Below are 26,753 nucleotides of genomic sequence, written 5' to 3'. Positions count from 1 at the left end.
CCACCACCACAAATCCGGTCACCGCACACCGACCTTCCCCAATGTTAATCCCGGATATAGCCACCGTCAGCCTCGGATGCAGCCGTCGCCAGCCCCGGATGTAACCGACGCTGCGGGCCTGGATGGATTGCCTCTTCCGCCGCTGCCACGGGCCTGGATGGATTGCCTCTTCCGCCGCCGCTGCGGGCCTGGATGGATCGCCTCTTCCGCTGACTCCGCGGGCCTGGATGGTTCACCTCCTCCACCAACGCCGCGAGCCTAGATGGGTCACCTCCTGCGCCGACGCCTGGATGGTTCGCCTCCGCCGGTTCCGCGGGCCTGGATGGTTCGCCTCCGCTGACGCCGCGGGCCTGGATAGTACGTCTCCGCCAACACCGCGGGCCTGGATGGATCGCTTCCACCGACTCCGCGGGCCTGGATGGTACGCCGCCGGCCTGGGTAGGTCACCATTAGCTTCGTGGCTAATCCGTTCTTTACTTTACTTACTTTCTTATTGATTTCTTACTTACTGCCACTGTTTTAAGCAAAAAACTCAGCGAAATTCTGTGACACAACGAAATGTTCGATGCACTTGATCCAGAATGTTTCTCCTAAAAAACTGAAAACTGAAGTTCTACACTACAAGCACATCTTGATTGTTTCATTCCAACTCCATTGTGGTGGTGGGTGCGATGGAAAGATTACAAAAATTGTATCAATGTCCAAATACATATGTACTTCCCAGCAAGTAGGACTGTAATCCTTATTTCTTCAGCTGAACATTCCTCATCATGGTTTAACAAACCTTCTCAAGCCTGACCTCCAATGCCAGAAAACCACAAATCAATTTCAACTCTTCCCCTGTGAGCTGTTTTAAAATTAAATATTTGTTGAAGAATCTAGATTCAGCCCTGCAATAAACCTGCATCCTGTCCAGGGCGTACCCTGGCTCTCGCCCTATGACTGCTGGGGCAGGCTCCAACTCCTCTGTGCCCCTAAGTTGAATGAACCAGTATAGAAAATGAATGAATGAATCTAGACCCAATCTCCATTGATAGAATGGAGTTGGCTTTTTGTTCATCTTTGTGATTATATGTCATGTGAGATCACTGATGTAACAAATTTGCCTGGTCCTGTCATATCAGGGGGAAGCTGGACTAGGTGGACTACCTGGACGGGAAGGCGCTGAGGTAAATGCCACTCTTAATATCAAAAGATGATTTAGACTCTATGTATGTTCTATCACAGCATGAATTTCATTTACAGGGAAAACCAGGTTATAAAGGAGAGAAGGTATGTGGTTCTGATAAGTGCGCCTTTGCCCACAGTTTCTTCCTGTATAATACTCACGCTCTGCACAGGGTGAGAGTGGTGAATGTGGCACTCCAGGTATCAAGGGAGACAGGGTAATGCCAGCACTATATAATGGTAGGATTAATATGTAATTCTGCATGTAGTTTGATGTGGTTCTCCTTCTGTTATCAATGTGCTTCAGGGTCGTGAGGGTTCAGCCGGTGCAAGAGGACTTAGAGGTCTACAGGTATGTTATTGATGTTATTGTGATGGACAGATGAGTGAGAGAAGAAAGCTGCTTGCAGATATTAAAAAACATATAAAGCACTTTGGAGCTAATTTCAATTTGATATTTATTATCAAAGGAAATTAGCTGTCCTGGATATTGTATATAGACTTCATTTTACATGTGCATATTTGCAAATACAAAAATCACAACTTATATAAGAAATGCCACAGAATTCATGACCAGCCAATTCAGTTTGATTTATTTATACATCGCCAAATCACAACATATCAATCCAAGGTGCTTCACAAAGGTAAGGTCTAACCTTAAGCCGCTTTCACACCAGGCCTTCTCCAAGTTGCGTATGTTGCGTATCTAATAACGCAGGAATGTCTGCATCAGTTGCACGCAGCGGGGGGGGGGTTGAGCTTGAGGAGGTGAGAGCGCCGAGGAGCTGCAGCCAGACTGTAATGAGCAGGTGTGCGCTCTGATTTCTCTTCTAGTTTATATTTCTTACTGTGACCGCGGAGCTGCAGCCACGTGTGAGCCATCCATGAGTGGATGTGATGTCCTCTGTGACGAGTATACTTGATGTGTACATGTCCTGTTGCTGGCAATCAGTCTGGGAGCAGGACTTAATGGACTTTATTTAACACAATCGTGAGAGAACTTGAGGAGGTGAGCGCGAGAAGCTGCAGCCAGGCTGTAATGAGTTTTTTTTTTTTCTTTTAATTGTTCACATGTGCTCTTTGAGCTGCATAGTTTTACTGCATTGTGTATACAGTATAAAAAGTTCTGCGTGATTTATAGCTCGGCAACAATGGAGCATAGCAGGAATCATATATTGGCATCGGGTAGCTTTATATTGTATGGGTGTGGCACCCAGTCACGTTAAGTACAGTTAAGTTGCCTCAACGTGCGAGAAAACTACTTCCTTTCTGCATACTGTGCTCAACGCTAAAAAAGTAAACATGTTTAATTTTTTGCGTCCGTTTCACAACGGCCTTTGCGTCTCTCATGGTATTGTGGCGTTAGGCTGCATCAACTCGGCGCTAGGTTGCATTAACTTGACGTCATCATGACGCCGCATGACGCAACTCAAAGCAGGCCTGGTGTGAAAACACATGTGGGCAATGCTGGTTTAGGAAAAACTCCTTGCGCCAACAGGTATCTCCTAGAAAACAACTACATTGACACCAGCTGTCAAAAGGCAGGCATTCCAGGATTCCCAGGCTGTGTGGAGCACTCAACCATGATTTGGAACCAGATTCAGTCAGCCAAGCGTGAGAAGTCAGACCTGCATGTTGTCTGGCTGGATCTGGAAAATGCCTATGGTTCGGTCCCTCACCAGCTCATCACTTTTGCCTTGGAGTTCTTCTACATCCCAACCTGCATCCAGAAGCTGGTATTCAACTACTTCAATAGTTTGCAAGTTTGCTATGCCACACAGGATGCTACCACCAACTGGCAACAGCTTGAGAAAGGCATCGCAATGGGCTGCTCAATCTCTCCCATCATCTTCACGGCAACCTTTGAGGTGATTCTGATTGGCAGTAGGCAAATGGGGCGAGGGATAAGAACGTGGTCAGGACAACGGCTACCAGCCCTGCGGAGTTACATGGATGACGTAACAAGCCTACTGCAAACAGCGCCATGTACTGCCGACTCTTAAGGAGGTTCGAAGAACTCCTCAGATGGGCAAGAATGAGGATCAAGCCATCAAAGTCCCACAGTCTGTCGATCCAGAATGGAGCCAGGAATGACCTCATCTCTGTGAGTTTGACAGGTGGACTGTCTCAGTCAAACTCCTCAACATTGAGAGCTTCTCAGATCACCTCCTCAGGCTGTAGTGACCCCCGCAAAAATAAATAAATAAATAAATAAAAATAATAAAAAAAATCATTTTTTGCGGTGATAAGGTTTGCGATCAAGATTTCCAGCAGTAATTGAGCCATAAACTGAAACCCATAACCTACTTAAAGTGAAAAAACATATATATCTCATGAATGATATTCACGTTTTGTGAGATCCGCGTTCACATTTTGGGAGATATTTTCAGTATTTACATTTTGCAGTTAACGGTTTGTGGATAATTCACAATTTGCAGTTGATTCACGTTTTGGGGGTTAACATGGTTCCCATTCACGAGCTGCAGACATTCATCAATATGAATGGATGACACATTCTTAATGGCTTCATATTGTTCTTGCCAGGGGTTACCAGGACCACAAGGGGACATCGGCCCTGAGGGCCCACAGGGGAAACAGGTTAGAATTTTTTGAACAACTTGATCATGCTGCTGCTGTCCTCCATGGTTGTTCGATTATTGTCTGTTGTTTAATGGTTGTTGATTTTATTGATTGAGGGATCATGAAAGATGCTTTTTAATAAAAACTATTATTAAGCAACTGTGCACATCTGCTTTGACCTTTACTTTTGTGATTTATTTAACTAAGGGGCTTCATGTGAGCCTGTTATCCTGTAATAAACACCTGCTTCAACACTTGTAAATGATCCAAAGTCTTCTCCATCACAACTGTAATTTGCTATCTTAAAAAACAAAATCACACTCTTTTGCTAATGACTCATATCCTGTTTGTAAATACAGCCTCAGAACTGCCTATAGCTCCGTCAGCTTCCCTAACACGGCACTTAATAACATACATGGAAAAGTAGTGTTTCTTACTATGTGAGGACATGTCGGCAACATACAAAGGCAAAAACAAGTCATGGTGGTCTACACTGAGATGTTTTCTAGTTCTGTTATATTTGCATGATTTTAACTGTAGGTTTTTACTTATGCATAAGAACATGCTGAAATATAGTATACTACTGTAGAAAAAACTATAGGTTAAAAAAAATGTAAAGCAAAGCTGTTGCAAAAAATAGTGAGAAGCTTCTCAGTATTGAATAATTTGCAGAATTAAAATGTTCTGAGTGAACTCCCCCACGGTTTCACAAGGACATTGCATTAATCAGTTCATGGATCAACTTTGTACAACTTTCACTCTCTTTAGTTTTGACCCTGTGTCTAAATTGAGTGACAAATGGGAAAAAGGAATTCTTATGACACAAGCAGCATATTTTGATGGTGTTGTTACCTTATTAGCAGAAGGTTGTTGGTTCAAACCCAACCTGAGGCTTGCCTTTGGTCAAGGCAGCCCCAAAGTATTCAAATTACCTCTGTCCATATTGACCTAACACTGACCTTTTTGCTCTAAATGTTTGTGGCAACAGGGTGAACGTGGCCTACCTGGTCCACCTGGTTCTCGGGGAGAAACTGGTATTGGACTTCCTGGACCAAAGGTAAATGCATGAAATAACTGAATGAACTTCGCTGTATTTTGTAATTCTTTATTTGCTGTTTTGTTGCATTAGTCATATTAATTTACATTTGTATTAAACTGCAGGGTGATATGGGATTCCAAGGCCGATCAGGTCCTCCTGGTCCTCATGGAGTGGGTGAACCTGGCCTTCCTGTAAGTTAAGATGAACTTTTCAGAGTTTATGTTAAATAAAATGTTTGTTGATATAATTTGTCTGTCTCTGAGGAACACCTGTTTTCTCTGTGCCAAAGAGAAGTGCTAAAACATGTTCTTTTGAGGGTACTTTTATCTGTTTAGGTGGCAAACAAGACACTGTGGCTTTGTTTACAGGGGCCTCAAGGACCACAAGGTTTTCAAGGGGAAAAGGGACCCCAAGGCGAGGGCCTTCCAGGACCTAAGGTATTATTACAAGTGCCTCATTACAGAACTAAGCAGTAAAATATTAACAGTGTTGAAGTCCGAGCAACAACTGAAGATGAAGACACGACTCAGAGTAAGCACCCGTAATTACCTTAAACTGAGCAAGTCTGAAAGTCAACAATCAGAAAGGCATGGCTTGGTAGTACAGAGTCAAGTCAAGTCAACTTGACTTGTTGAGTCCGTGAGCATGCACTGCTGTTGCTCATTACCACGTCCATCACACCACAAAACCACCTTGGGTCCTGAATGGCAACCACCCAGACAGATAACCAATTGATTTTCACTTCACAAAAGTAACCATCCATCTGTAGCAGCCAGGTGAAGTGTGGGGATCCCCTCTGCATTCTCCAGCTGCTGGAATTCATGCAGCGCCATTCCTGGGTTACCCAAGGATCCTCCAAAGAGACCTAATACCAAAGACATCCACTCATCACCTTAGGTCACTGGGTAGCATCCAAGTCTCACAACCAGACAGTAAAACAACAGACTTGAACCATCATTCTCCTTCAAAGATATCAGCATCACCAAAACCTCTGTCTAGCAACTTCATGACTTCATAGAAGAGAAAAAGAACAATGGTCTGGTGGTTAAAGCGTTGGGCTTGAGACCAGAGGATCCTCGGTTCAAATCCCCGCCTGACTGGAAAATCACTAAATGGACTAATCCCCTAGTTGCTCCTGGTGTGTAGTGGGTGCCTTGCATGGCAGCAGCCTCACATTGGGATGAAGGTGAGGCATTGATACGTGAAGCACTTTGAGCACCTGATGCAGATGGAAAAGCACAATATAAATGCAGTCCATTTACCATTTATTTAGTAATGTGAAAAATTAAACCATGTTAACATTATTGGTAAGTCCATAATGCTCTGAGCACACATGATCCCACCAGATCTCAGAAGTGAGACAGAGTACATTCTGGCTAGTACTTGACTTGACTGCTTGGGAACATCAGGAGCTGTGAGCAAATTTCTCCATGTAGAACTAGAGTTGTGTCAGGAAGGGTATCCGGTGTAACCCTTGTGCCAGATCCAAATGCTGATCTGTACTGGATAGAGATAGGTAGGAAGGAAGGACAGTCCTATGCTTTACTAATGTGTCCTAAAGTTTGAGTACAATAGTAGAGAAGCTTGAATCTTTGACTGGACTGGGTTGCTTGACGCAAGGACGTTACGCTTCAAATCGCAGAAGCTTCCTCAGCTAAAATTCTTGCTCTGGTGGTCTGACTTCTGTCTTGACTCTTGTAGAGAAGAATAATCAAGAAGTCACAAAAGCTGGAGTTTTAAACCTAACCAGACCCCTCCTATCGAGAGGCAGACTGCTATAGGCTAGTGACTAAACAATAGCTCTAATTAGCGCCTATTGTGCTCTAGTTGGCACCCTCCTAATGACAGGGCAGGTGTCCCTCCTAATGATGGGACGGACCCTCTCCTGGTGGCTCCCTTGACGACTCTGCTGATGATGTGAATGACTCATTACCATGAACAAAAGACTGAAACTGCTTTGACCTGAGTACCCCATTGTAAACAGGGGATAAAGCGTGTCTCAGACCCCCTCCCCGGTTAAGGCTGGGTTTCAAACGTTTCACAAAGAATGCCTCCTTGACCCCTCTCTCAAACCATTTCTTCTCTCTGGCTAATATTTTAACTTCCTTGTCCTCAAACGTGTGGTTAGTGTCTTTAAGGTGGAGATGAACTGCAGACTGAGGTCCACTGGCGCCCTCTCTGCGGTGCTGGTATAGCCTTTTGTGTAAAGGTTGCTTAGTCTCACCTATGTAGTGTTCGTTACAGTTTTCCTGACATCTGATAGAATACACTACATTGCTCTGTTTGTAACTAGGGATCCTGTCCTTAGGGTGAACTAATTTCTGTCTCAAAGTAAACTGGGATTTTGTGCTGTCTGAAGATCCTCTGTAGTTTTTTCCCCTACTCCTGCTAAATAAGGGAGAGACACTCCTCTTCTTCTTGTCTCCGTCTCCTGTCTATCTTGTCTCTTTGTTCTCTGGGACTTCTGCACTTTGTCCAGGGACCATCGTGGGTACCCACATACTGTGAGGGCTTTCCGGACAAGTTGTTGTTCTTTAGCCCTTCCCTCTGCAGTTGTGGGCACCTGTAGGGCTCTGTGTTGAAGCGTCCTGATCACCCCGAGCTTGTGTTCAAGGGGGTGGTTTGAGCCAAAGAGCAGATATTGGTCAGTGTGAGTTGGTTTTCTGTAAACCCCTGTCTGGAGCTGCCTGTTTGCCGATTGGAGAGAACAGGCAGCTCCAGACAGGGGTTTATTTAAACCGGTTAACACTTTCAGACAGAAATTAGTTCACCCTAAGGACAGGATCCCTAGTTACAAACAGAGCAATGTAGTGTATTCTATCAGATGTCAGGAAAACTGTAGTGAACACTACATAGGTGAGACTAAGCAACCTTTACACAAAAGGCTATACCAGCACCGCAGAGAGGGCGCCAGTGGACCTCAGTCTGCAGTTCATCTCCACCTTAAAGACACTAACCACACGTTTGAGGACAAGGAAGTTAAAATATTAGCCAGAGAGAAGAAATGGTTTGAGAGAGGGGTCAAGGAGGCATTCTTTGTGAAACATTTGAAACCCAGCCTTAACCGGGGAGGGGGTCTGAGACACGCTTTATCCCCTGTTTACAATGGGGTACTCAGGTCAAAGCAGTTTCAGTCAGTCTTTTGTTCATGGTAATGAGTCATTCACGTCATCAGCAGAGTCGTCAAGAGAGCCACCAGGAGAGGGTCCGTCCCATCATTAGGAGGGACAGCTGCCCTGTCATTAGGAGGGTGCCATCTAGAGCACAATAGGTGCTAATTAGAGCTATTGTTTAGTCACTAGCCTATAGCAGTCTGCCTCTCGGTAGGAGGGGTCTGGTTAGGTTTAAAACTCCAGCTTTTGTGAATTCTTGATTATTCTTCTCTACAAGAGTCAAGACACAAGTCAGACCACCAGAGCAAGAATTTTAGCTGAGGAAGCTTCTGCGATTTGAAGCGAAACCTCCTCGCATCAAGCAACCCAGTCCAGTCGAAGATTCAAGCTTCTCTACTATGGAAACCACCTGGACAACTGAGAGCCTACACAGAAACTTTGAGTACAGTGTACAATCACAGTTAATCGTCTCACCTGGTGAAGTGATAAATGTTTGTAGGAACAGCCAATAAGGTATAAAATGTCATTATATATCTAAAATATGTTTAAAATGTGGATTTAAGAACTTGCTAGGATCAGAATGAATTAATCTCACTGGGCAGTAGTAGAGAGTCCCATCATCTGCTAAATTCTTTGGAATACAAAATCAGCCTGCAATTTGAGAATGCATAGCGGGGGACGGTACATAAGGCTTCATGAGCTCGACCAGAAAAGAGGATGCTTGGCCATTCACTGCATTATAAGCTAACAACAAAACCTTAACTACATGTATGGAAAGTTAATTAACTGGGGCCAATTTTCAAGTATAATGATAAAATTTCTTCATGCTGTTTACAACTTTAAAGTGGATATGACACTTAAAAACAACATAGTCTTATTACATGTAACAAAGGTTATATAATTCGGTCAACCTAAGCGTTTTGGGAAAATGGACGCGGTTCTCCCATTATATACAACATTTGAACGTCCCGCTACTGAAAAATGTGTACATCCCGTGACCAGCTTCCCGCTAAGCACCAAACCTGAAATACCTCACTGCCTGTAGACCGTATCGGCTTGCACACTTGGCAGCCGTTGTTTACACTTTTTTTTAGTGGCAGAAACTTTGATTAAACACAGCTCTCAGGGACTTGTTTGTCGATATGCCTGACCAGTGTGTCGCAGCATATTGCGAAAGGTTTTAGTCTTTTCAAGTCCATGTAGATTGATCGAAAGCCGCGGTGTTGTGTGATGCACGAAATGTCAGGCTGCCGCTCCCTCAGTTCGCACACCCGCATTTGCTCCCGACAGCAGACACTTTCCTCTACCGTCTCCATGTTCTCGCACCACTCACAGGAACACATAAATGTCAACCCCAAATAATATGTTCACAATAATCTTGAAATGGTCAAGAAACTTGTAAAAATATCAGTGCAGTACCTAGTAAACACAGCGGCGCCATGTTCACTGTTGTTTTCAGCGATCTTTTTCAAAACTTTCGCCGTTTATTTCCTATTCTTTTGTGAAAATAACGTAACTAAACACGGATGAATGCAATGCCTGACACTCGAAAACGGCAAAAACCCGAAGGTAATGACGGTGGTCTACAAGTAGTAGCTACACTATCGCAGCTCCGGGAAAAATAACAAAGGCGGTAAACAGACGCTAGAATTGAAAATGCTATAATTATAGTGTTATAAACAGCAGCAACAAAAATCAAAGCCTCCCTTACTGTTCTGTATTCTGCAGTCTTTCAAAATCCATCGGAATTGGCACGTCTCTCGCCTCGACTTTGGCTCCGCCATAAGCACCGTCAGCATTATTTTCGCTGTCAGAATGCTCCTGGTTTGAATGTTTGTCCGAAAGAAAGTCCAGCTTAAGTTGTTAACAATGTAAACCCCCAAGTCCGAAAGTCTGTCTGTTCCTGTTGTCAATCTAACAGACAAAGACTGGACTCTACACTCTGTGACGTAATGGCATCACGTGACCGCTGATGGAACGCTGCCAGCGCGCTTTCCAAGAAACACACTTTTGAGAAACTGTACAAACTTTATTTCTCAGTGATAATGATTAAAACCACTTTCAACTTACTATACTGTATGTATATTTTTGATATTTATATCAGTTTTACCTAATTTCTTAGGTGTCATATCCACTGTAACCAAGTCTTAGAACCATTTGAAGACAATTACTACTAGGGTGCAGCAGGCCAGTGAATTGATTCAAGGTAAACAAAAACAATATTATTCTAAAATACCTGATTCATGTAATACTATATCTTTGGTAAAGAGTTCATATTTAGTGAAAAGCAAACAGTAAATGAGGCTGCTTTTTGAGTTTTTTGAAAGTTATACAGGTGTAATTAGTTTCACAGTTTGACATCCTGCAACAAATCCATTGCATCTGCCCAAGGCAGACCCTGTGTTCCATCTCAGTGATTCACAGCTCAAGTGTTCATTCAAGTGTTAACTCACTCTGCTTTTAGTGCATTAAGCCTGTTGAAACAACATACCCCCCCCCCCCCCCATGCTGCAACATGTTACAGGATGGAACATCTCTATTACAATAACTGCATATAGTACCCCACCACCACCACCACCATTCAAACACTGAGTGCTGAGATTCAACAGAGATATGCAAAACTGAGAGCAAGATACACAGGCATATTTTATTATATTTTATACACTGTTTACTGACAGTCAAGTCATATCATATGGGTAAATTTGATAGTGGTTGCTGAACTCATAAAGAAATAGATAAACCTTACACTGAAAATGTCCTCAAGCAACTACACATCTGTTTGACCTGTACCAGACAGCCTGTCAATTATATGTTTTCCTTCTCTACTAAATTGTGCTAGCTGTAAAAACGAGCTGAGGACTTCTATTAAAGGTGAGAAGCCCCCTTAATTGTCATGTCTGTATGTCTGCTTTTCACTGCACTTCAAAATGTAGGTGCATTAGTCAAAATATAGAGCACATGGAAGGAATCAGTCAAAAGGTGACATAAAAAGAGGAAAGAAAAAACACAGTTCCATTCCTGGTGCATAAGATCATGTTGTATCTGTCACAAGAGGGTAACAGGAGCAGACATGCTCTTCTCTCATGCTATCCTGGGTAAGAACAATGTGTATTTCGCAAGTGTGTGCGATGACAGAAAATAATTGATTTTCTGTTCCACAGGGGGATCGGGGTCTGCCAGGGCTGAGGGGGCCGAGAGGACAGACTGGTGTAGGGATCAAAGGAGATAAGGTTGGTTCTAAATTCTCAGCTATGAAGTTAATTCAGTACAAACATTCAGTCAATTCCGCAAGGGAGCCCTCTAGGCCACAGTTACAAAGATGGTTCTTTGGTGATTAACATGACAGCAGATGGGAGCAAACAAACATCTGGTTCTTGAATGAGGGGATGTAGTAGTCATTGACTTTCTAGGGGTGATGAAATTTCCCGGTAAATGGTCCATTATAGGGTGCCATTGTGAAAACTAGTTCTGGGTTGGTAGATTTACTGAAGATTAAAATAACCAAATAGCAACCAAACTGATATCAAATGCACTGAGATGCACATCACCCAATCTTTATACCACCTCTTCAGCTATAAGAAGAATTGTTTTTATGTAAAATTATTTCCTGTGCAAAACAAAATTGGTTTGAAAAGTAGTAAATTCACATTCCAATATGCAGGAATTATGTTGATTTTGGAAAAGATAACTACATATATCAGTCAATTTTTCTATAACAAATTCATGCCTGAAGACTTTGACCTGAAACTTAAGTCATGCCATCAAAATCATTCTGTGTATTGATTGTGTTATGCGGATATTTCCAGTTATGAGTAAAACTATGGTATGTTTGGTATTCATGTTTCAAACATAAAGAAATATAAGAATTGAAACACTTGAGATATTTTCCTTATGTCATCTCTTGAGCAAAGTTTAGCTGAAAATGTTTGTAAACAATGACTAACTGGTTGATAATTAGTGTTGGGTGAAGATCTACACCACTTTATTATTATAAAAAACTTTGTTATTGTTAATTGATTGAGATTTATGAGAGTGTACTAAATTGACAATGTTTGTTTTACTTACAGGGAGAATTTGGCCCCCCGGGTCTTCCAGGGCCAAGTGGATTGACAGGACTGGGCATACAGGGGGAGAAGGTCATCATTATGTCTTTCTCCAACTTTTTATCATGCATATTTATCAAGCATAACATATACATATATATTTTTAGTAAACCCTCCAATGTTTGTTATTGCTTAGGGTGTTGAGGGGCCGAGAGGTTCACCAGGGGTCAGAGGACTCCCAGGAGAAGGTTTACCTGGACCCAAGGTTTGCAAATACTCATGGAAACCAAGTTGTATGTAGTTGTTTGGTCAGGGAGGGTTAGGAGGTCCATCCATCTTTTTTCTATACCCGTTTACCAGGGGTCATAGGGCATGAGGCAGGGTACACCCTGCACAGTACGCCAGCCTGTCGCAGGGCCACATATAGGCAAGCAAACACATTCACACCCGCACGCACATCATAGTCAGTGTCTTTGTTAGTCTCCCTGGGGAGAAATTTGTCTTGGGCAGAGGGGTCTGCTGCACAAACAACACATACAACACATACCACCCACGCATCAAAAACAATTACATAATAGATCAAAATTAAAATACAAATACATAATCAACAAAAGCATACCACATTACACATGACCTTATACTATCTTTTCTGTCCACCCTGAGCCATCCGCTCATTTATGAGCTCCACTGACAGTGGGATAAACGAGTGTTTGTATGGGTTATATTTACAGAGAGGAACTCTCTACCTCCTTCCTGAGTTAAGTATGTGCAATACATGAGACGCATCCGAAAAAAATATTGTCTGCAAGTCTGAGGATTGCTTGTTCGAACAAATCTTGAAGTGTGAGGTACCACCATACCAATGATTTTGCCAGTTATTTTTGTCAGATTTGGTATTTGAGTTTTTTTATTTAACCATTAAATTGCCAAACCAGCTGGTAATACTGCACCGTAACACAACATACTATTCCTACATACGCCAAACATTCGGAGTCGACAGAGAAAGTGCATACGCTGATGGATTCAGGCGCAAATGCTTGCCACTAGAATGAGCCAGCTTAAGTTGTTAACAATGTAAACCCCCATATTTGTATGAATCCACCTGCTCAATGTTACGCCCATGTATGGCTACCAGACTACGGTCTTAAACAGACCTGGGGTCCACCAACATCTCCACTGTTTTATTTGTATTAATTTGCAGTTGGTGGGCCTCACACCAGTTCACAAACCTGTCCACTCCAGATTTAACCTGTCCACTCCAGATTTAAATTTCCCAGTTCAGCTAACCTGCATGTCTTTGGCTGTGGTAACCCATGCAAACACAGGGAGAACATACAGACTCCACACAGAAAGGCCATAGATGGGGAGCGATCCCATGATATTCTTGCTGTGAGGCAACAGTGCTGGTTTAGCAGGTCACTTTCAGTATATATTTTACACTATGCACTTAAATGAGCAGGATCATTCATATCAGGATTTGTCTTCAGTGGATCAGATATTGTAAAGTTGTCATAGCTATTTTAAAAAATAACAATACCAGCAACACAACTGCTGGAACCTATTAGGGTAACATTTTTATATATGTTATCATATTTGTATTGTTAGGGAGACCAAGGCTTACCAGGAGAACAAGGAACTCCAGGAGAGCGAGGAATTGGTGAGCCTGGGCCAAAGGTAAGTTTGAATATGATGTAGTCATCATGTTCAGATCGGTGTTCTGAATCTATCAAAATCAGACAAATACTATTTTGCTTTTGAAGGGTGAGCCTGGAGCAGCTGGTTTGGGTGGGCTTCCTGGTCTTCCAGGAGAGGATGGGGCTCCTGGACAGAAGGTAATGTACACTACACCTGAAAATTCCATTTCAAAGTAGTATACAAGGCCTACGCTGTAATAAAATTTATATTATTAATACATTTTTCCACTTTCAGGGGGAGCCTGGTTTGCCTGGCTTTCGAGGTCCTGAAGGAGCACCAGGAATTGGTACTCAAGGGGAGAAGGTATAAATGTTATATATCCACTTTGTGGATATTGTGGTTATGATTTGTCTAACAATATTTATGAAATAAATGCTGTAATCCTTCCCAGGGTGACCAGGGTCAGAGGGGCATCCGTGGCTTACATGGCCCTCCTGGGATCACAGGGCCCCCAGGCCCAAAGGTAAGAATTAAAGGCAATATACGAGCCAGCAATACATGAAGCTTATGGTTTGAAAGGTGTAATGTTGAGACCCCATTTATTTTCATATTCTCTGTTCTCAAACACTGTCCATTTATTTTCAGCATTTACCATATTTTGCAGAGGAAAGTCACACAAGATACAAGTCACATCTTTTTTTCTGTATTATAAGCTTTTTAATTTGGGATTTTTGTGCATTGTTGTAGTGTACTTCTTGTAATTGGCATTTATTCTTTTATTAGACTTTATTTTGTTTAGTGTTTTGATCCCTTGAAATTCCTATATAAATAGTCATAATAATAATAATAATAATTATTATTATTATTATTATTATTAGTATCAATGATTTTTCAGTGTGATTCAGTGTGACTTTTCAGTATACATATAAGTTGTAGGACCTCCCAAACTAGTACAAATAAATCTGACATATACTCTAAAAAAAATAGTGTGTATCACACGAACAAAAAGTGTAATATATACTGTCAGCCAAAATATTGATTTACTACCTTATTACACCTTATTTACTAGCTCAAATACACTCAACAAAAATATAAACGCAACACTTTTGGTTTTGCTCCCATTTTGTATGACATGAACTCAAAGATCCAAAACTTTTTCCACATACACAATATCACCATTTCCCTCAAATATTGTTCACAAACCAGTCTAAATCTGTGATAGTGAGCACTTCTCCTTTGCTGAGATAATCCATCCCACCTCACAGGTGTGCCATATCAAGATGCTGATTAGACACCATGATTAGTGCACAGGTGTGCCTTAGACTGCCCACAATAAAAGGCCACTCTGAAAGGTGCAGTTTTGTTTCATGGGGGGGGATACCAGTCAGTATCTGGTGTGACCACCATTTGCCTCATGCAGTGCAACAAATCTCCTTTGCATCATCCGTGAAGAGAACACCTCTCCAACGTCCCAAACGCCAGCGAATGTGAGCATTTGCCCACTCAAGTCGGTTACGACGACGAACTGGAGTCAGGTCGAGACCCCGATGAGGACGACGAGCATGCAGATGAGCTTCCCTGAGACGGTTTCTGACAGTTTGTGCAGAAATTCTTTGGTTATGCAAACCGATTGTTTCAGCAGCTGTCCGAGTGGCTGGTCTCAGACGATCTTGGAGTTGAACATGCTGGATGTGGAGGTCCTGGGCTGGTGTGGTTACACGTGGTCTGCGGTTGTGAGGCTGGTTGGATGTACTGCCAAATTATCTGTAACGCCTTTGGAGACGGCTTATGGTAGAGACATGAACATTCAATACACGAGCAACAGCTCTGGTTGACATTCCTGCTGTCAGCATGCCAATTGCACGCTCCCTCAAATCTTGCGACATCTGTGGCATTGTGCTGTGTGATAAAACTGCACCTTTCAGAGTGGCCTTTTATTGTGGGCAGTCTAAGGCACACCTGTGCACTAATCATGGTGTCTAATCAGCATCTTGATATGGCACACCTGTGAGGTGGGATGGATTATCTCAGCAAAGGAGAAGTGCTCACTATCACAGATTTAGACTGGTTTGTGAACAATATTTGAGGGAAATGGTGATATTGTGTATGTGGAAAAAGTTTTAGATCTTTGAGTTCATCTCGTACAAAATGGGAGCAAAACCAAAAGTGTTGCGTTTATATTTTTGTTGAGTATATAAAAAGACCATAAATTGTACCTGACATCTCTTGCCTTCCAGGGAGAACCCGGCATACCAGGCCGATTAGGCATGCCAGGGCCCACAGGACGCTCCATAGCAGGGCCAAAGGTAAATAAGCACATATCAACAGTCTGTTAAACCAGTTCTTGGCAGGTAGATGAGTAGCAGACAGCTTGAAAGATTGACAGATATTCTTTTGCAACCTTATGCATCAGAGTACTGTTGCAGATATGCATCACTGTGATGATTTTGTTGATTGATTTATAGGGTGATGTTGGTCCTCCTGGTCTTCCTGGGCATATCGGGGAAACAGGTCATGGGCTTCCAGGTCCAAAGGTGTAGTAATAGTATTATGAAAACTCTTTCCACCAAGTGGATCTGGACATCTTTATGAAGTTGGTGTTTCTCACTGCATTCTGTTTTACCAGGGTGATCGTGGTCAACCAGGTTTGCCAGGCCCATTTGGCCCAAAAGGCGAAGGCCTCCCTGGTCCTGTGGTTTGTATCATCACCTAATCCAGTAGTATCCAAGTTGTTTCTTTGATGCCTCCCTAAAACTACAAAAAAATCCCACCACCAAATATCACAAAATGATTCCTTATTACCATAATTTAAATGTGTTCACCTTTGTACATGTTAATTTTCATGTTAAGATTTCATCTACACTGCTTCATTTAAGGCAGCATCATCCACTCACTGCACTGACATACATCCTAAGAACAAGATAAGCTATCAGATCTTATTTTTATTTTGGAGACAGAATTGATGAACATCTTGGTTTTCTTCGCTTTCCTATAATTTTTTCCCCATTTTGTTGTTTTTTGCTCTGACTCATGATTCTGCAATGCCTCAGAATACCTCTCTTCCCAAACCACCATCCCCAGTTTGACAAGTACTGATCTACATAATTAAAAATGAAAAATAATAATAAAAATAAAAATGTAATAAAATAAAAATATATATGGAATTTTTACAGGGCCCTCCAGGTTTACCAGGCTTACCAGGTGAGCCAGGCCCAGAAGGCATTGGAATTCCTGGTCCCAAGGTAGGTGTCTTCATTTTTTGTTTGTTTTGGTTGTTATTGTTTTTGCTTGTGTGAGTATGTAGGGCAGGGGTGCCCAAGTTCATTCCTCGAGATCTACCTTCCTGACACTCTTAGTTGTCTGTCTCCAACACACCTGAATCCAATGAAAGACTCATTAAAAGCCTGCTAATGAGTCTTTCATTGGATTCAGGTGTGTTGGAACAGGGAGACACCTAAGAGTGTCAGGAAGGCAGATCTTGGGCACCCATGATGAATAGTCACATAAACTAAAACACCTATCTCTTTCAGGGTGACATCGGTTTCAGAGGATTACCAGGTTTGCCTGGCCCACCCGGAGAAGGTTTACAAGGACCCCAAGTAAGAATGATTTACTCATAATTTTAAGAACAATAATTCAAAGTTCTTGTTTGACACGGTGGCAACACTTATTCAAGGACAAAAACCTGTTAAGTTGCTCTCCATTTACTGCTCAAGATTTCTTTGATTACTTTGAAAAGAAAATAGATGACATTAGGTCAAATATATCCCAGCATGACTTACTCCCACCTCTGCATCCTTTTACTGATGTGGGTGCCATCACTGATACCTCACCTAGATTTACTGAATTTAATAGTATCTCACTGGGTGTGGTGACAAAACTCGTAGCTTCCACTAAATGCTCAACGTATCTTTTTGACCCTATACCAACGAAAATGCTTAATTACCTGTGACCTACTCTTTGGCTTATTGTACTGGAAGTTATTAATCTGTCACTAACTGTTCCTAAATGTTTTAAATCTGCAGTGATTAAACCAATACTCATGAAATCTAACCTTGATCCCAGTCTAGTGAAAATTTATAGACTGATATCAAACCTATCATTTTGTTCTAAAATTCTTGAAAAAGTGGTTTCATAGCAGCTCGTGGACCACCTTATTGAGACCACTTAACTGACCTCTTTGAGCCACTGCAGTCTGCATTTATAACACACCATTCCACAGAGACAGCTCTTCCTAAAGTGGTCTATGATCTCCTGCTTGCAATGGACTCAGCTACCTCCACCGTTCTGTTAGTGTTATATCTTAGAGCTGCGTTCGATACAGTGGATCATCATATACTACTCAGTAGGCTGGAGAATTACTTGAGGATTGCTGGGAATGTCCTTGCATGGTTGACATCCTACCTAACCAGTCATTCTCACCGTGTCCTGTACAATAACAAAAACTTGTTGCCATAAAATGCAGGATTCCACAAGGGTCTGTATTAGGCCCCCTGCTTTTCTTTCTTTATATAGCACCCCTTGGTCATATACTGCAATGTTATGGGATTTTTGCTGCTGTGCTGATGATATAAAATTTTTTGCAATGTCTGATAGAACTGCAAAATGCAGGCAAATGTTAATCAAGTTCTTCATGGAGGTGAAGAAAGCAAACAGGTCTGACTACGAACCCAACACAGTCAGCAGCTTTCATATTCGGGCGATACCGGAAGATTGCGTGTTTATATATACATATATATATATTATAGGGTTATAATAAACAAAATATTAACCTCGTTATGATATGTCCGTACTGTCAACATTTCAGTCTGATATTTTCCTGTGCAGACATTGTGCTCAGTTAATAATCCTTTATTATTGTTATTATTATTTATTTTTACTTCTGTTTTGACATTTGATTTTTAAATGGACCACAATGGAAATCAGTGTTTTCAATAAAATCACTCACCACACTCACACTTTTAATATACTGACTTACTGCCTCCTGCTGGAATGGCATGTGAGTCCATAATGTAGTTAGCAGCATCCATTGTTCAGTGTTGTTAGCTATATCCGTAGCTTCTTCAAAAATATTTGTCTGATCAACGTTCCATTCAAGCCTTCATCCTTGACTCAGAATACATAAGCATACCAAATGCCAAATGTCAGCTGTCCACAGTTTCTCTGTGATCAAAGTTGCACGCACACACAGCTGCTGAAAGCAGGTGCTTATAATTTGGCAAAAAAGACAGTGGCTGAAGACATTAAAATCACTACAGTTTTCACTCATGGTACCAACGTGAGACTTAACTCACTTATGGTAAGAGCACCATAAACTGACTAAACCAATTGAATTACAAAAACACCATGAGTCAATAACACTAACAACACTGTTAAACTAACATGAACCACAATGTTTGCAACCTCAAAACCCCGAACTCCCATGGTGCATTGCAGCACACTATGCATTGTTTACTAGTTAGCTAAAATTGCTAATTTCTCCAAAAATATTTGTCCTATCAACTTTCTGTTTTTGCAGTGTTTATCCTTGACCCAAAATACATAAGCATACCAAATGGCAAATGCCAGCTCTCCCTGGTTTGTGCGTGATCGAAACATACACATGCACGCATGCACAGATGTACACAGAGGCCACTTGGCTATTATAATATAAACTAGCATGTTGCCCGTAGGGATCCATGGGCTCTAAATTAGGTAGTGTTTATGAAATATAGCTGACGTTTTGCGATAAGGGTGGTAATAAATCAAACAAAGCTTGTACAATGAGTTGGAATGGTGTGTGAGTCCAGAATGTTTTTAGAACCTTAGACCTTAACAGTTTTTAGAAGAACTCAACCTTTTTATTTCCCATTAATTACGTACTTTTTAATGTTAATTTACTGTCTTAATGTATTTATAAATTGTTTAGGTTCTCTTGTTTCATATACACACTATTATTATTATTGTTGTTATTTTATTTCTACTTCTCTCTTGTCATTTTATTTTAAATGGACTACAATGGAAATAAATGTTTTCACTTTCTTGTATCATCCATGTATTTTTAACATATTTACAATTATATTATGTACTTACATTGAACTTAAATTCACTCACCATACTCATGCTTTTAATATAATGATGACTTACCGCCCCCCTGCTGGAATGGTGTGTGAGTCCAGAAAGTAGTTAGCAACATCCGTTTTCACAGCGTTCATCCTTGACCCAAAATACAAAGCATACCAAACAGCAAATGCCAGCTGTCCGCAGTTTCTCTGTGATCGAAGTTGCATGCACGCGCGCGCGTGCACACACGCGCGCACACGCACGCACAGCTACTCTAAGCAGGTGCTTTTAATTTAACAAAGACAGTGGCAGAAAACATTAAAAACAACATATTTCACTCATGGTCCCAACAGTCGCTCGTGATAAGAGCAACATGAAACTCATTTAAACTAAACCAAAATGACTAAACCAAATGAGCTACAAAAACACAATAAATCAATAACACTAACACTGTTAAACTAACATAAACCACAATAACATTTCAAACCTCAAAAAACCAAACTCCCATGGTGCATTGCAGCACAATGTCCATTGTTTACTGGTTAGCTAAAATTACTAATTTCTCGAAAAATATTAGTCCTATCAACTTTCTGTTTTTGCAGCGTTCATCCCAAACAGCAAATGTCAGCTTTCCCCGGCTGTTGCGTGATCGAAGCCGCACGCATGCACACACGCACACAGAGGCCACTTGGCTATTATAATATAGATTCAACTGAACAAGCGAGGATTGTATTACACAAATAGTGATTCTTCAAGTTTGCTGGTAGTTTGTGTCCTCTCATCAACTCATAATCTAATTACTTTTAAACATTTATTTTAAGGGAAATATTGGGAGATCAGGACCTCCCGGCCCAGTTGGACCTCCAGGAGAAGGTATTCAAGGCCCAAAGGTAAATATTTTTGTTATAGTCCTTTCAAATTCACACTTAGCCCATGGTAAAATCTTACATAACATGATCGCAAATGTTGAGGAATTTGTGAAGCCTTAAATGATCACTATAAACCCAGGAAGTTTGCACATTGCAAAGTGTTACACTGGCATGGGTTCACACGTTGTAACACACCACAGTTATTTGTGGTGTCACGGATTTGATGCGGGTGAACTCTCTCTACATTAGTGTCACCAAATAATGTATAATTGGTTAAATAGAAAATCAAGATAAACAAAAAGAAGTTCAATGCTTTAGTTTGGTTTATGCTCATCTAATGGGGGGCACAATGTGTAAATGTGTGTGTGTGTAGAATGTGTAGAAATGCAATATCCCCAGCAGATTTGGGTACAAATTCATCATAACTTGAAGTTTTCAGGAAAATGACAAAAGGTAGCATAGAGCAGGGAGCTCAGTAGGAGAATGAGTTTAGTCTTTCAGTTTCAGATCAGTTTCTGATCTTTTTTTAACAGAGAATACAAGCAAACAGATCAAAATATCATAACACTCTTAACTCTCCAGTACAGTTCAATCAGACTTAATCTAATTTTAGGGTGAACCTGGATCTCAGGGTATGACTGGGCCCAGAGGACCATCAGGAGATGGATTTCCTGGAGTTAAGGTAATGGCCTCAGAGGTATCTTCCACATATTTTTACTTTTCTATCAAGGAAACTGTCTACATGATAAAAATGTCTTCCTGTTATTCCAGGGTGATCGCGGATTACAAGGAGAGAGGGGAATGAAGGGGACTAGAGGAGACATAGGGGAGCCTGGTTTACCTGGTGAGGCAGTAAGTACACTTATTATTTGTCACAACTTCAAATAATGATCAAATCATTATTTGTTAAAAAACCCTTAAACAATAATCACTTTAATCATAGGCATCACCTCATCATCACCATCATTATACTATTGTTTTATATAGCTCATTTATTTTTCATGCGACCGAACCTGTGTCATTATTTTCATCTTTTCTCTCATCCCAGGGAAGGCCAGGAGCAAAAGGAGATGCAGGACTTACAGTATGTTTGTCAGTTTAACTAATGTTTGAGATTCATAGAGATCTGCATTAATGTGAACTTTCTCATATTTTTCAGAGGGAAGATATTATTAAGGTCATTAGAGAAATCTGTGGTAAGAACACAAGTCACATTTAGTTTATTGCTGAGGATAAACCCAGCCAGAAAGAACCTTTCTTTGTATGATGTGCAATGAGATGCAAGTATGAGATTTTTTACTGTTACTGAATTCATAAGTGACATCAATGTGGAGCTGTGAAAGACAGTATAGGTGGTTAGGAGCCCTATTCTGGCACCATGTTTTCTACAAGCAATACATTTTTAAATTTGGCATTTGGAAAAACATACCATGAAGTAGTGTTTCTGAACAAATGTCATACAAATTCCTAAAGCCAAAGAAATTTTTTGTTTATTTGTTTTCAGGATGTGGAATCAAGTGCAAGGAAAGGCCAATGGAGCTTGTGTTTGTCATTGACAGCTCAGAAAGTGTTGGTCCAGAGAACTTTGAAATTATTAAAGACTTTGTCACAAGGTTGGTGGACCGGACAACAGTTGGGCGTAATGCCACCAGAATTGGACTGGTCCTCTACAGTCTAGAAGTCCATTTGGAGTTCAATTTGGCTCGCTATATGAGCAAACAGGATGTTAAGCAGGCAATCAGAAATATGCCATATATGGGCGAGGGAACCTACACGGGGACCGCCATCAGAAAGGCAACTCACGAAGCTTTTTTCAGTGCCCGGCCTGGTGTCAGGAAAGTGGCTATCGTGATCACTGATGGTCAAACAGACAAACGAGAGCCTGTCAAACTTGATATAGCAGTACGGGAAGCTCATGCTGCAAACATTGAGATGTACGCATTGGGAATCGTCAACTCTTCTGATCCTACCCAGGCTGAGTTTCTGCGAGAACTCAATCTCATTGCTTCTGATCCTGACAGTGAACATATGTACCGTATTGATGACTTCAATACTTTATCAGGTGATAATAACAGTCATGTTATCCAGTTATTAGCATACCTTCAGCTTTCTGTTCATCTAACATGGTACTGCATTCAAGTGGTGTGTTATAAAGTGCTTAAAACTGTTTTTGTATCTTTCTAGCACTGGAGTCTCAACTTGTCAGTCAGTTCTGTGAAGATGAAAAAGGTGCCCTTATCTACAATCACATTATGAATGGGCACTGGAATGACAACAATAGACATATGTTGGGTAACAATAGATATGGAGTCAATAACAATGGCTATAATGGCTATGGGAACAATGGTGATCGTTATGGTCAAGGAAACAATGGATATAGTAATACTTACAGTTACCAAGAGGACATCCTAAATCAGAGGCATGCCAGCAGCAGAGGCCGTGGAGACACTTTTACGCTCCCCATCACTGCAGATAACGTGGCTATTCAGGTCATTTTTAAGCATTTCAAAATATTTGTCTGTATTAGTTTGTCTGTTTTATGATTTATAAAGCACTGATTATATATTTCATCACAAAATGTATGTCCTTTTATGCCATGGTCTTTCCCTAGGTGGAAGAAGATGATGAAGGGGAAGACCTAGACTTCAGGACCTATGTGCAGGCTGTAGTTAACAAAACATCTATATTATCTGTGAGAGAAAACTCCAATGAAGCTGATGTCTCGTCATCATCTTCATTGTCATCAACATCTTCATCAGTACATAGTTCAGGTTCAGCTCGATCCACTCAGCTACAACTCGGGGCTACTCCTCTCCCGCCTGGAGGTGAGCAAAACCCTTTTGTTTATTTCTCAATGAATGCATCACATACTTTATGAGATGTGCATCTAATACAACATTTCTTCAGCAGAATCCACTCTTCTCGATCCCCGCTGTAACCTTGGGTTAGATCAAGGCCCTTGCCGAGACTACAACATCCGCTGGTACTACGAGAAACAAGCCAATGCCTGTGCACAGTTTTGGTACGGAGGCTGTGGAGGAAATGACAACCGTTATGAAACAGAAGATGAATGCAAGACAGCTTGTGTTGTATCCAGAACAGGTAAATAAGATCCTAAATAGTGTACATAGTGTACATTCTGTTTTCATTTTCTTCTTCTGACTACCTTATTTCCTTTCAGCTGGATAAAAGGAGAACAACAGGTGTGGCTGTTTTCTGAAGACATCGTGATAGCAGCTAAAATGAAGAGGCCTCTTCTAATATAGAATATGTTTTGTTATTAATTATAGTGTGTTCTGTCACTTGTGCTTCAATATCTGTCATGATTTAACATCCCAGCATTGCTACAGGGAAGTGATGACAATCAAATATGTCCATGTAGGTTAGAATGGGCTGGAGTAGAAGCTTGATGATGTTCTGGTGCTGAAACTGTTGTCAGTGAAGCTAATGATAATATACATTGTTATAATACACAGTTGGAATCACCTGTGTTGGTTTTCAACTTACTGTGAACTGAAGTGATTTTGGACCTGTCTTTTGGACCTGTTTGATCTTGGACAGAGAATTTCATAAAATGGTACTATATGTCATGGGCATGGGTCATCTTGAGAGCCACATCTATTTTGGATGTTCCCACTACTGATATATCAAGTAATGTGCAACAAATATCAAAAACTATTTTAACTAAATGAAAAATCAAACATTTCAAACTGGCATAAACTTCATTGGCATAAACTTCGCTACCAGAGAGCTGCATGTAGCCATAATGGCTAACTTAAGCTTCTTACTGACGTACAGTACATAAATCACCTTCTTCACATTTTAGATTTTTTGTAAAGATATAAATGTATAATTCTCTGAGCCATTTCTGTCCACACAGTCATTTATAAGCACAACCACTGTAGAAAAGGTTTAATTTACCTTATGTTGATGTATGATTTATTGAAATATAAATGTTATGCTCTGATTACAATTATGTGTTGTTTTTTTTAACACCCTTTAATTGGATTGTATATGGCAGCTATAGCTATTATAGGAGACTATTTCTTTGTGAATACTACTATAAAAGTTCTACAGTGAATTCTATTTTATGAGGAATATTTACGTAGTCATTGTATAATCAGGGATCAAACATTCTGTTGTCATTTTACAGGGTTGGTCACTGTTTGTATAGCTGAATTAAATGTATGTTTTCAATCAGTGTGAGCGGAGGCTCAGTTTACCCATAATCCCTTTTTGGGCATCTGTGTGCTAGTGTTCAAAACTTAAGAATTAGTGCATTATTTTAAATATTTCATTATTTTAATTAATGCATTTAATTAACAGATATGTGTTATGTTTTCACTTTGGACAAATGACAGAGTTGACATTAATGTAGTTATTCTATCCGGAATAATTTGATTTATAAATCAAAACCATAAGTCAAACCTGCTTTCCTTTTCAAGACATGGCTAGACCACTGTATGGTTTCAAGGTATGATGCTTCCTTACAGCAGTGGGCAGGGCACAAATGCTGGGGGTGGGATTGCGATTGCCTTTGATTCTGAAGCATTGGCGGTGTTTAAACTCAAAATCGGCTGTTGCTTCCGAAAAATTTTTTGGTGGTTCATCGGTTTAGCGTTGTAAAAGATAGCTTTTCAGTTAGCTGATTAGCGGTTATTGAAGCTAACTTTTTGGTTAGCTGTCCCCACCACTGCCTGTTTTCATAGCCAATACTCAGCGATGCAAGACATTACATTTCCTAACAGAAGGGTTCTATCAGGCTGGTTGGTCAGAAACTGTTGGACACAAATGCACGGCTTGAACAGACAGCTCTGGTTGTAAAAAGGCTTTACTCAAGTGGATAGCAGAGGTTGGTACCTAGTAGGCCAGGGGTGCCCAAGTTCAGTCCTCAAGATCTACCTTCCTGACACTCTTAGTTGTCTCCCTGTTCCAACACACCTGAATCCAAATGAAAGACTCGTTTAGCAGGCTTTTAATGAGTCTTTCATTGGATTCAGGTGTGTTGGAGCAGGGAGACAACTAAGAGTGTCAGGAAGGTAGATCTCGAGGACCGAACTTGGGCACCCCTGTAGTAGGCATCCAGAAAAAAGCAGCAGAACAAAAATCATCAGGCTTAGGCGTGGTCGATCAAGCAAGCAGAAAGTCATAAAACATAATGAGGTAGGCAGGACTATAGAACACAAGGAACAGAGCTGGATAGAGGCACAAGACACATCAATCTGGTGAGGAACTCAAGCACCCAGTGACAAACAGATCAAAAGAATAAAAACCAAATAAGCAGACAAACTCAGACCCTAACAAGTTCATTACATAGAATAGAAACTTTATTGTCATTGCACATATATCGTATACATATATACAATGAAATTTGTTTTCTGCACTTAACTCCTCCTAATTACAGTTAGATACAATCCAACTACTAGGAGCAGTGGGCAGCCACAGCCCGGTGCCCAGGGACCAACTCCAGATGTAGACGCTGCCTTGATCACAGGCAGAGAAAGGAGCAGACCCTAAATAAGCATGTTTTTGATTGTGGGAGGAAACCGGAGTGCCTGGAGGACACCCACGCAGACACGGGGAGAACATGCAAACCCCACACAGAAAGGAAATCGATCCCACGGCCTTTTTGCTGTGAGGCACCAGTGCTAACCACTAAGTCACCGTGCTGATAATGATACTTGGAGCTGATTTTGCCACTTTTTTTTTAATGTAACTCAGTCCTGGGCATAAACTGCAATTTGTAGTGTAGGTGGTCCTAGAGTCTGCAGATACCTCTTATTTTTGGGGGGTGGGGTGGGGGAAGTCGGTGACTGCTGTAAAAGGGGTTCTGAAGTGTGGTGGATGTCAACACCAGCACATGCACTGAACCGAACCCTGATGTGACCTCTCACTGTGTTAACTATACAGGTGAACTGAATTATGACCTTAACATTTTATGCAAAGAATTTGAGTAAGGGAAATGAAGCCAGTACATTGAAAATATGTCTCTTTTTCCACGGCAAAGAATCATAAAAAAACTATATTCCACATCTGGATTATCATTTGTTCCTAATGTGGTTTACCCATAAACTGATGAAGAAACGTGTGTGTGTGGGGGGGGGAGGTCATCTTTGATTGAAAATTGTAAAAAGTTTTTGGTACATTTTTTTAACTGTGCTTTATTATTGTTGCATTCATCATCTTTTTTCCTCAATTTGACTTTATTTGACATCAACCCAATTGCATTTCGCGACTCTGAACATATTGTCACTCTTGACTTGCC

General features: G+C 41.0%; 1 protein-coding gene across 1 annotated transcript in view; it reads left to right on the top strand.

The window, feature by feature from the left end:
• Positions 1–24,462, top strand: part of col28a2a (collagen, type XXVIII, alpha 2a) — a 51,112-nt gene extending 26,650 nt beyond the window's left edge. The window contains exons 7-36 of the mRNA XM_034186731.1: positions 1,125–1,169; positions 1,246–1,272; positions 1,341–1,385; positions 1,475–1,519; positions 3,712–3,765; positions 4,736–4,804; positions 4,909–4,977; positions 5,155–5,223; positions 11,061–11,129; positions 11,967–12,035; positions 12,139–12,207; positions 13,548–13,616; positions 13,703–13,774; positions 13,872–13,940; positions 14,029–14,100; positions 15,815–15,883; positions 16,043–16,111; positions 16,204–16,272; positions 16,751–16,819; positions 17,108–17,176; positions 20,441–20,509; positions 21,102–21,170; positions 21,260–21,340; positions 21,537–21,572; positions 21,648–21,684; positions 21,993–22,550; positions 22,673–22,977; positions 23,100–23,313; positions 23,399–23,590; positions 23,670–24,462. Coding sequence (XP_034042622.1) covers positions 1,125–1,169; positions 1,246–1,272; positions 1,341–1,385; positions 1,475–1,519; positions 3,712–3,765; positions 4,736–4,804; positions 4,909–4,977; positions 5,155–5,223; positions 11,061–11,129; positions 11,967–12,035; positions 12,139–12,207; positions 13,548–13,616; positions 13,703–13,774; positions 13,872–13,940; positions 14,029–14,100; positions 15,815–15,883; positions 16,043–16,111; positions 16,204–16,272; positions 16,751–16,819; positions 17,108–17,176; positions 20,441–20,509; positions 21,102–21,170; positions 21,260–21,340; positions 21,537–21,572; positions 21,648–21,684; positions 21,993–22,550; positions 22,673–22,977; positions 23,100–23,313; positions 23,399–23,590; positions 23,670–23,677 — 2,826 coding nt within the window. The 3' untranslated portion in view covers positions 23,678–24,462. The remainder of the gene's footprint in view (positions 1–1,124; positions 1,170–1,245; positions 1,273–1,340; positions 1,386–1,474; positions 1,520–3,711; positions 3,766–4,735; positions 4,805–4,908; positions 4,978–5,154; positions 5,224–11,060; positions 11,130–11,966; positions 12,036–12,138; positions 12,208–13,547; positions 13,617–13,702; positions 13,775–13,871; positions 13,941–14,028; positions 14,101–15,814; positions 15,884–16,042; positions 16,112–16,203; positions 16,273–16,750; positions 16,820–17,107; positions 17,177–20,440; positions 20,510–21,101; positions 21,171–21,259; positions 21,341–21,536; positions 21,573–21,647; positions 21,685–21,992; positions 22,551–22,672; positions 22,978–23,099; positions 23,314–23,398; positions 23,591–23,669) is intronic.
• Positions 24,463–26,753: the final 2,291 nt, after the last annotated feature.

Source organism: Thalassophryne amazonica, chromosome 14, assembly GCF_902500255.1.
Source record: "Thalassophryne amazonica chromosome 14, fThaAma1.1, whole genome shotgun sequence".
Classification (NCBI taxonomy): Eukaryota; Metazoa; Chordata; class Actinopteri; order Batrachoidiformes; family Batrachoididae; genus Thalassophryne; species Thalassophryne amazonica.
Note: the sequence above shows the minus strand (reverse complement) of the source record. Positions and strands in the feature narration are given on the sequence as shown.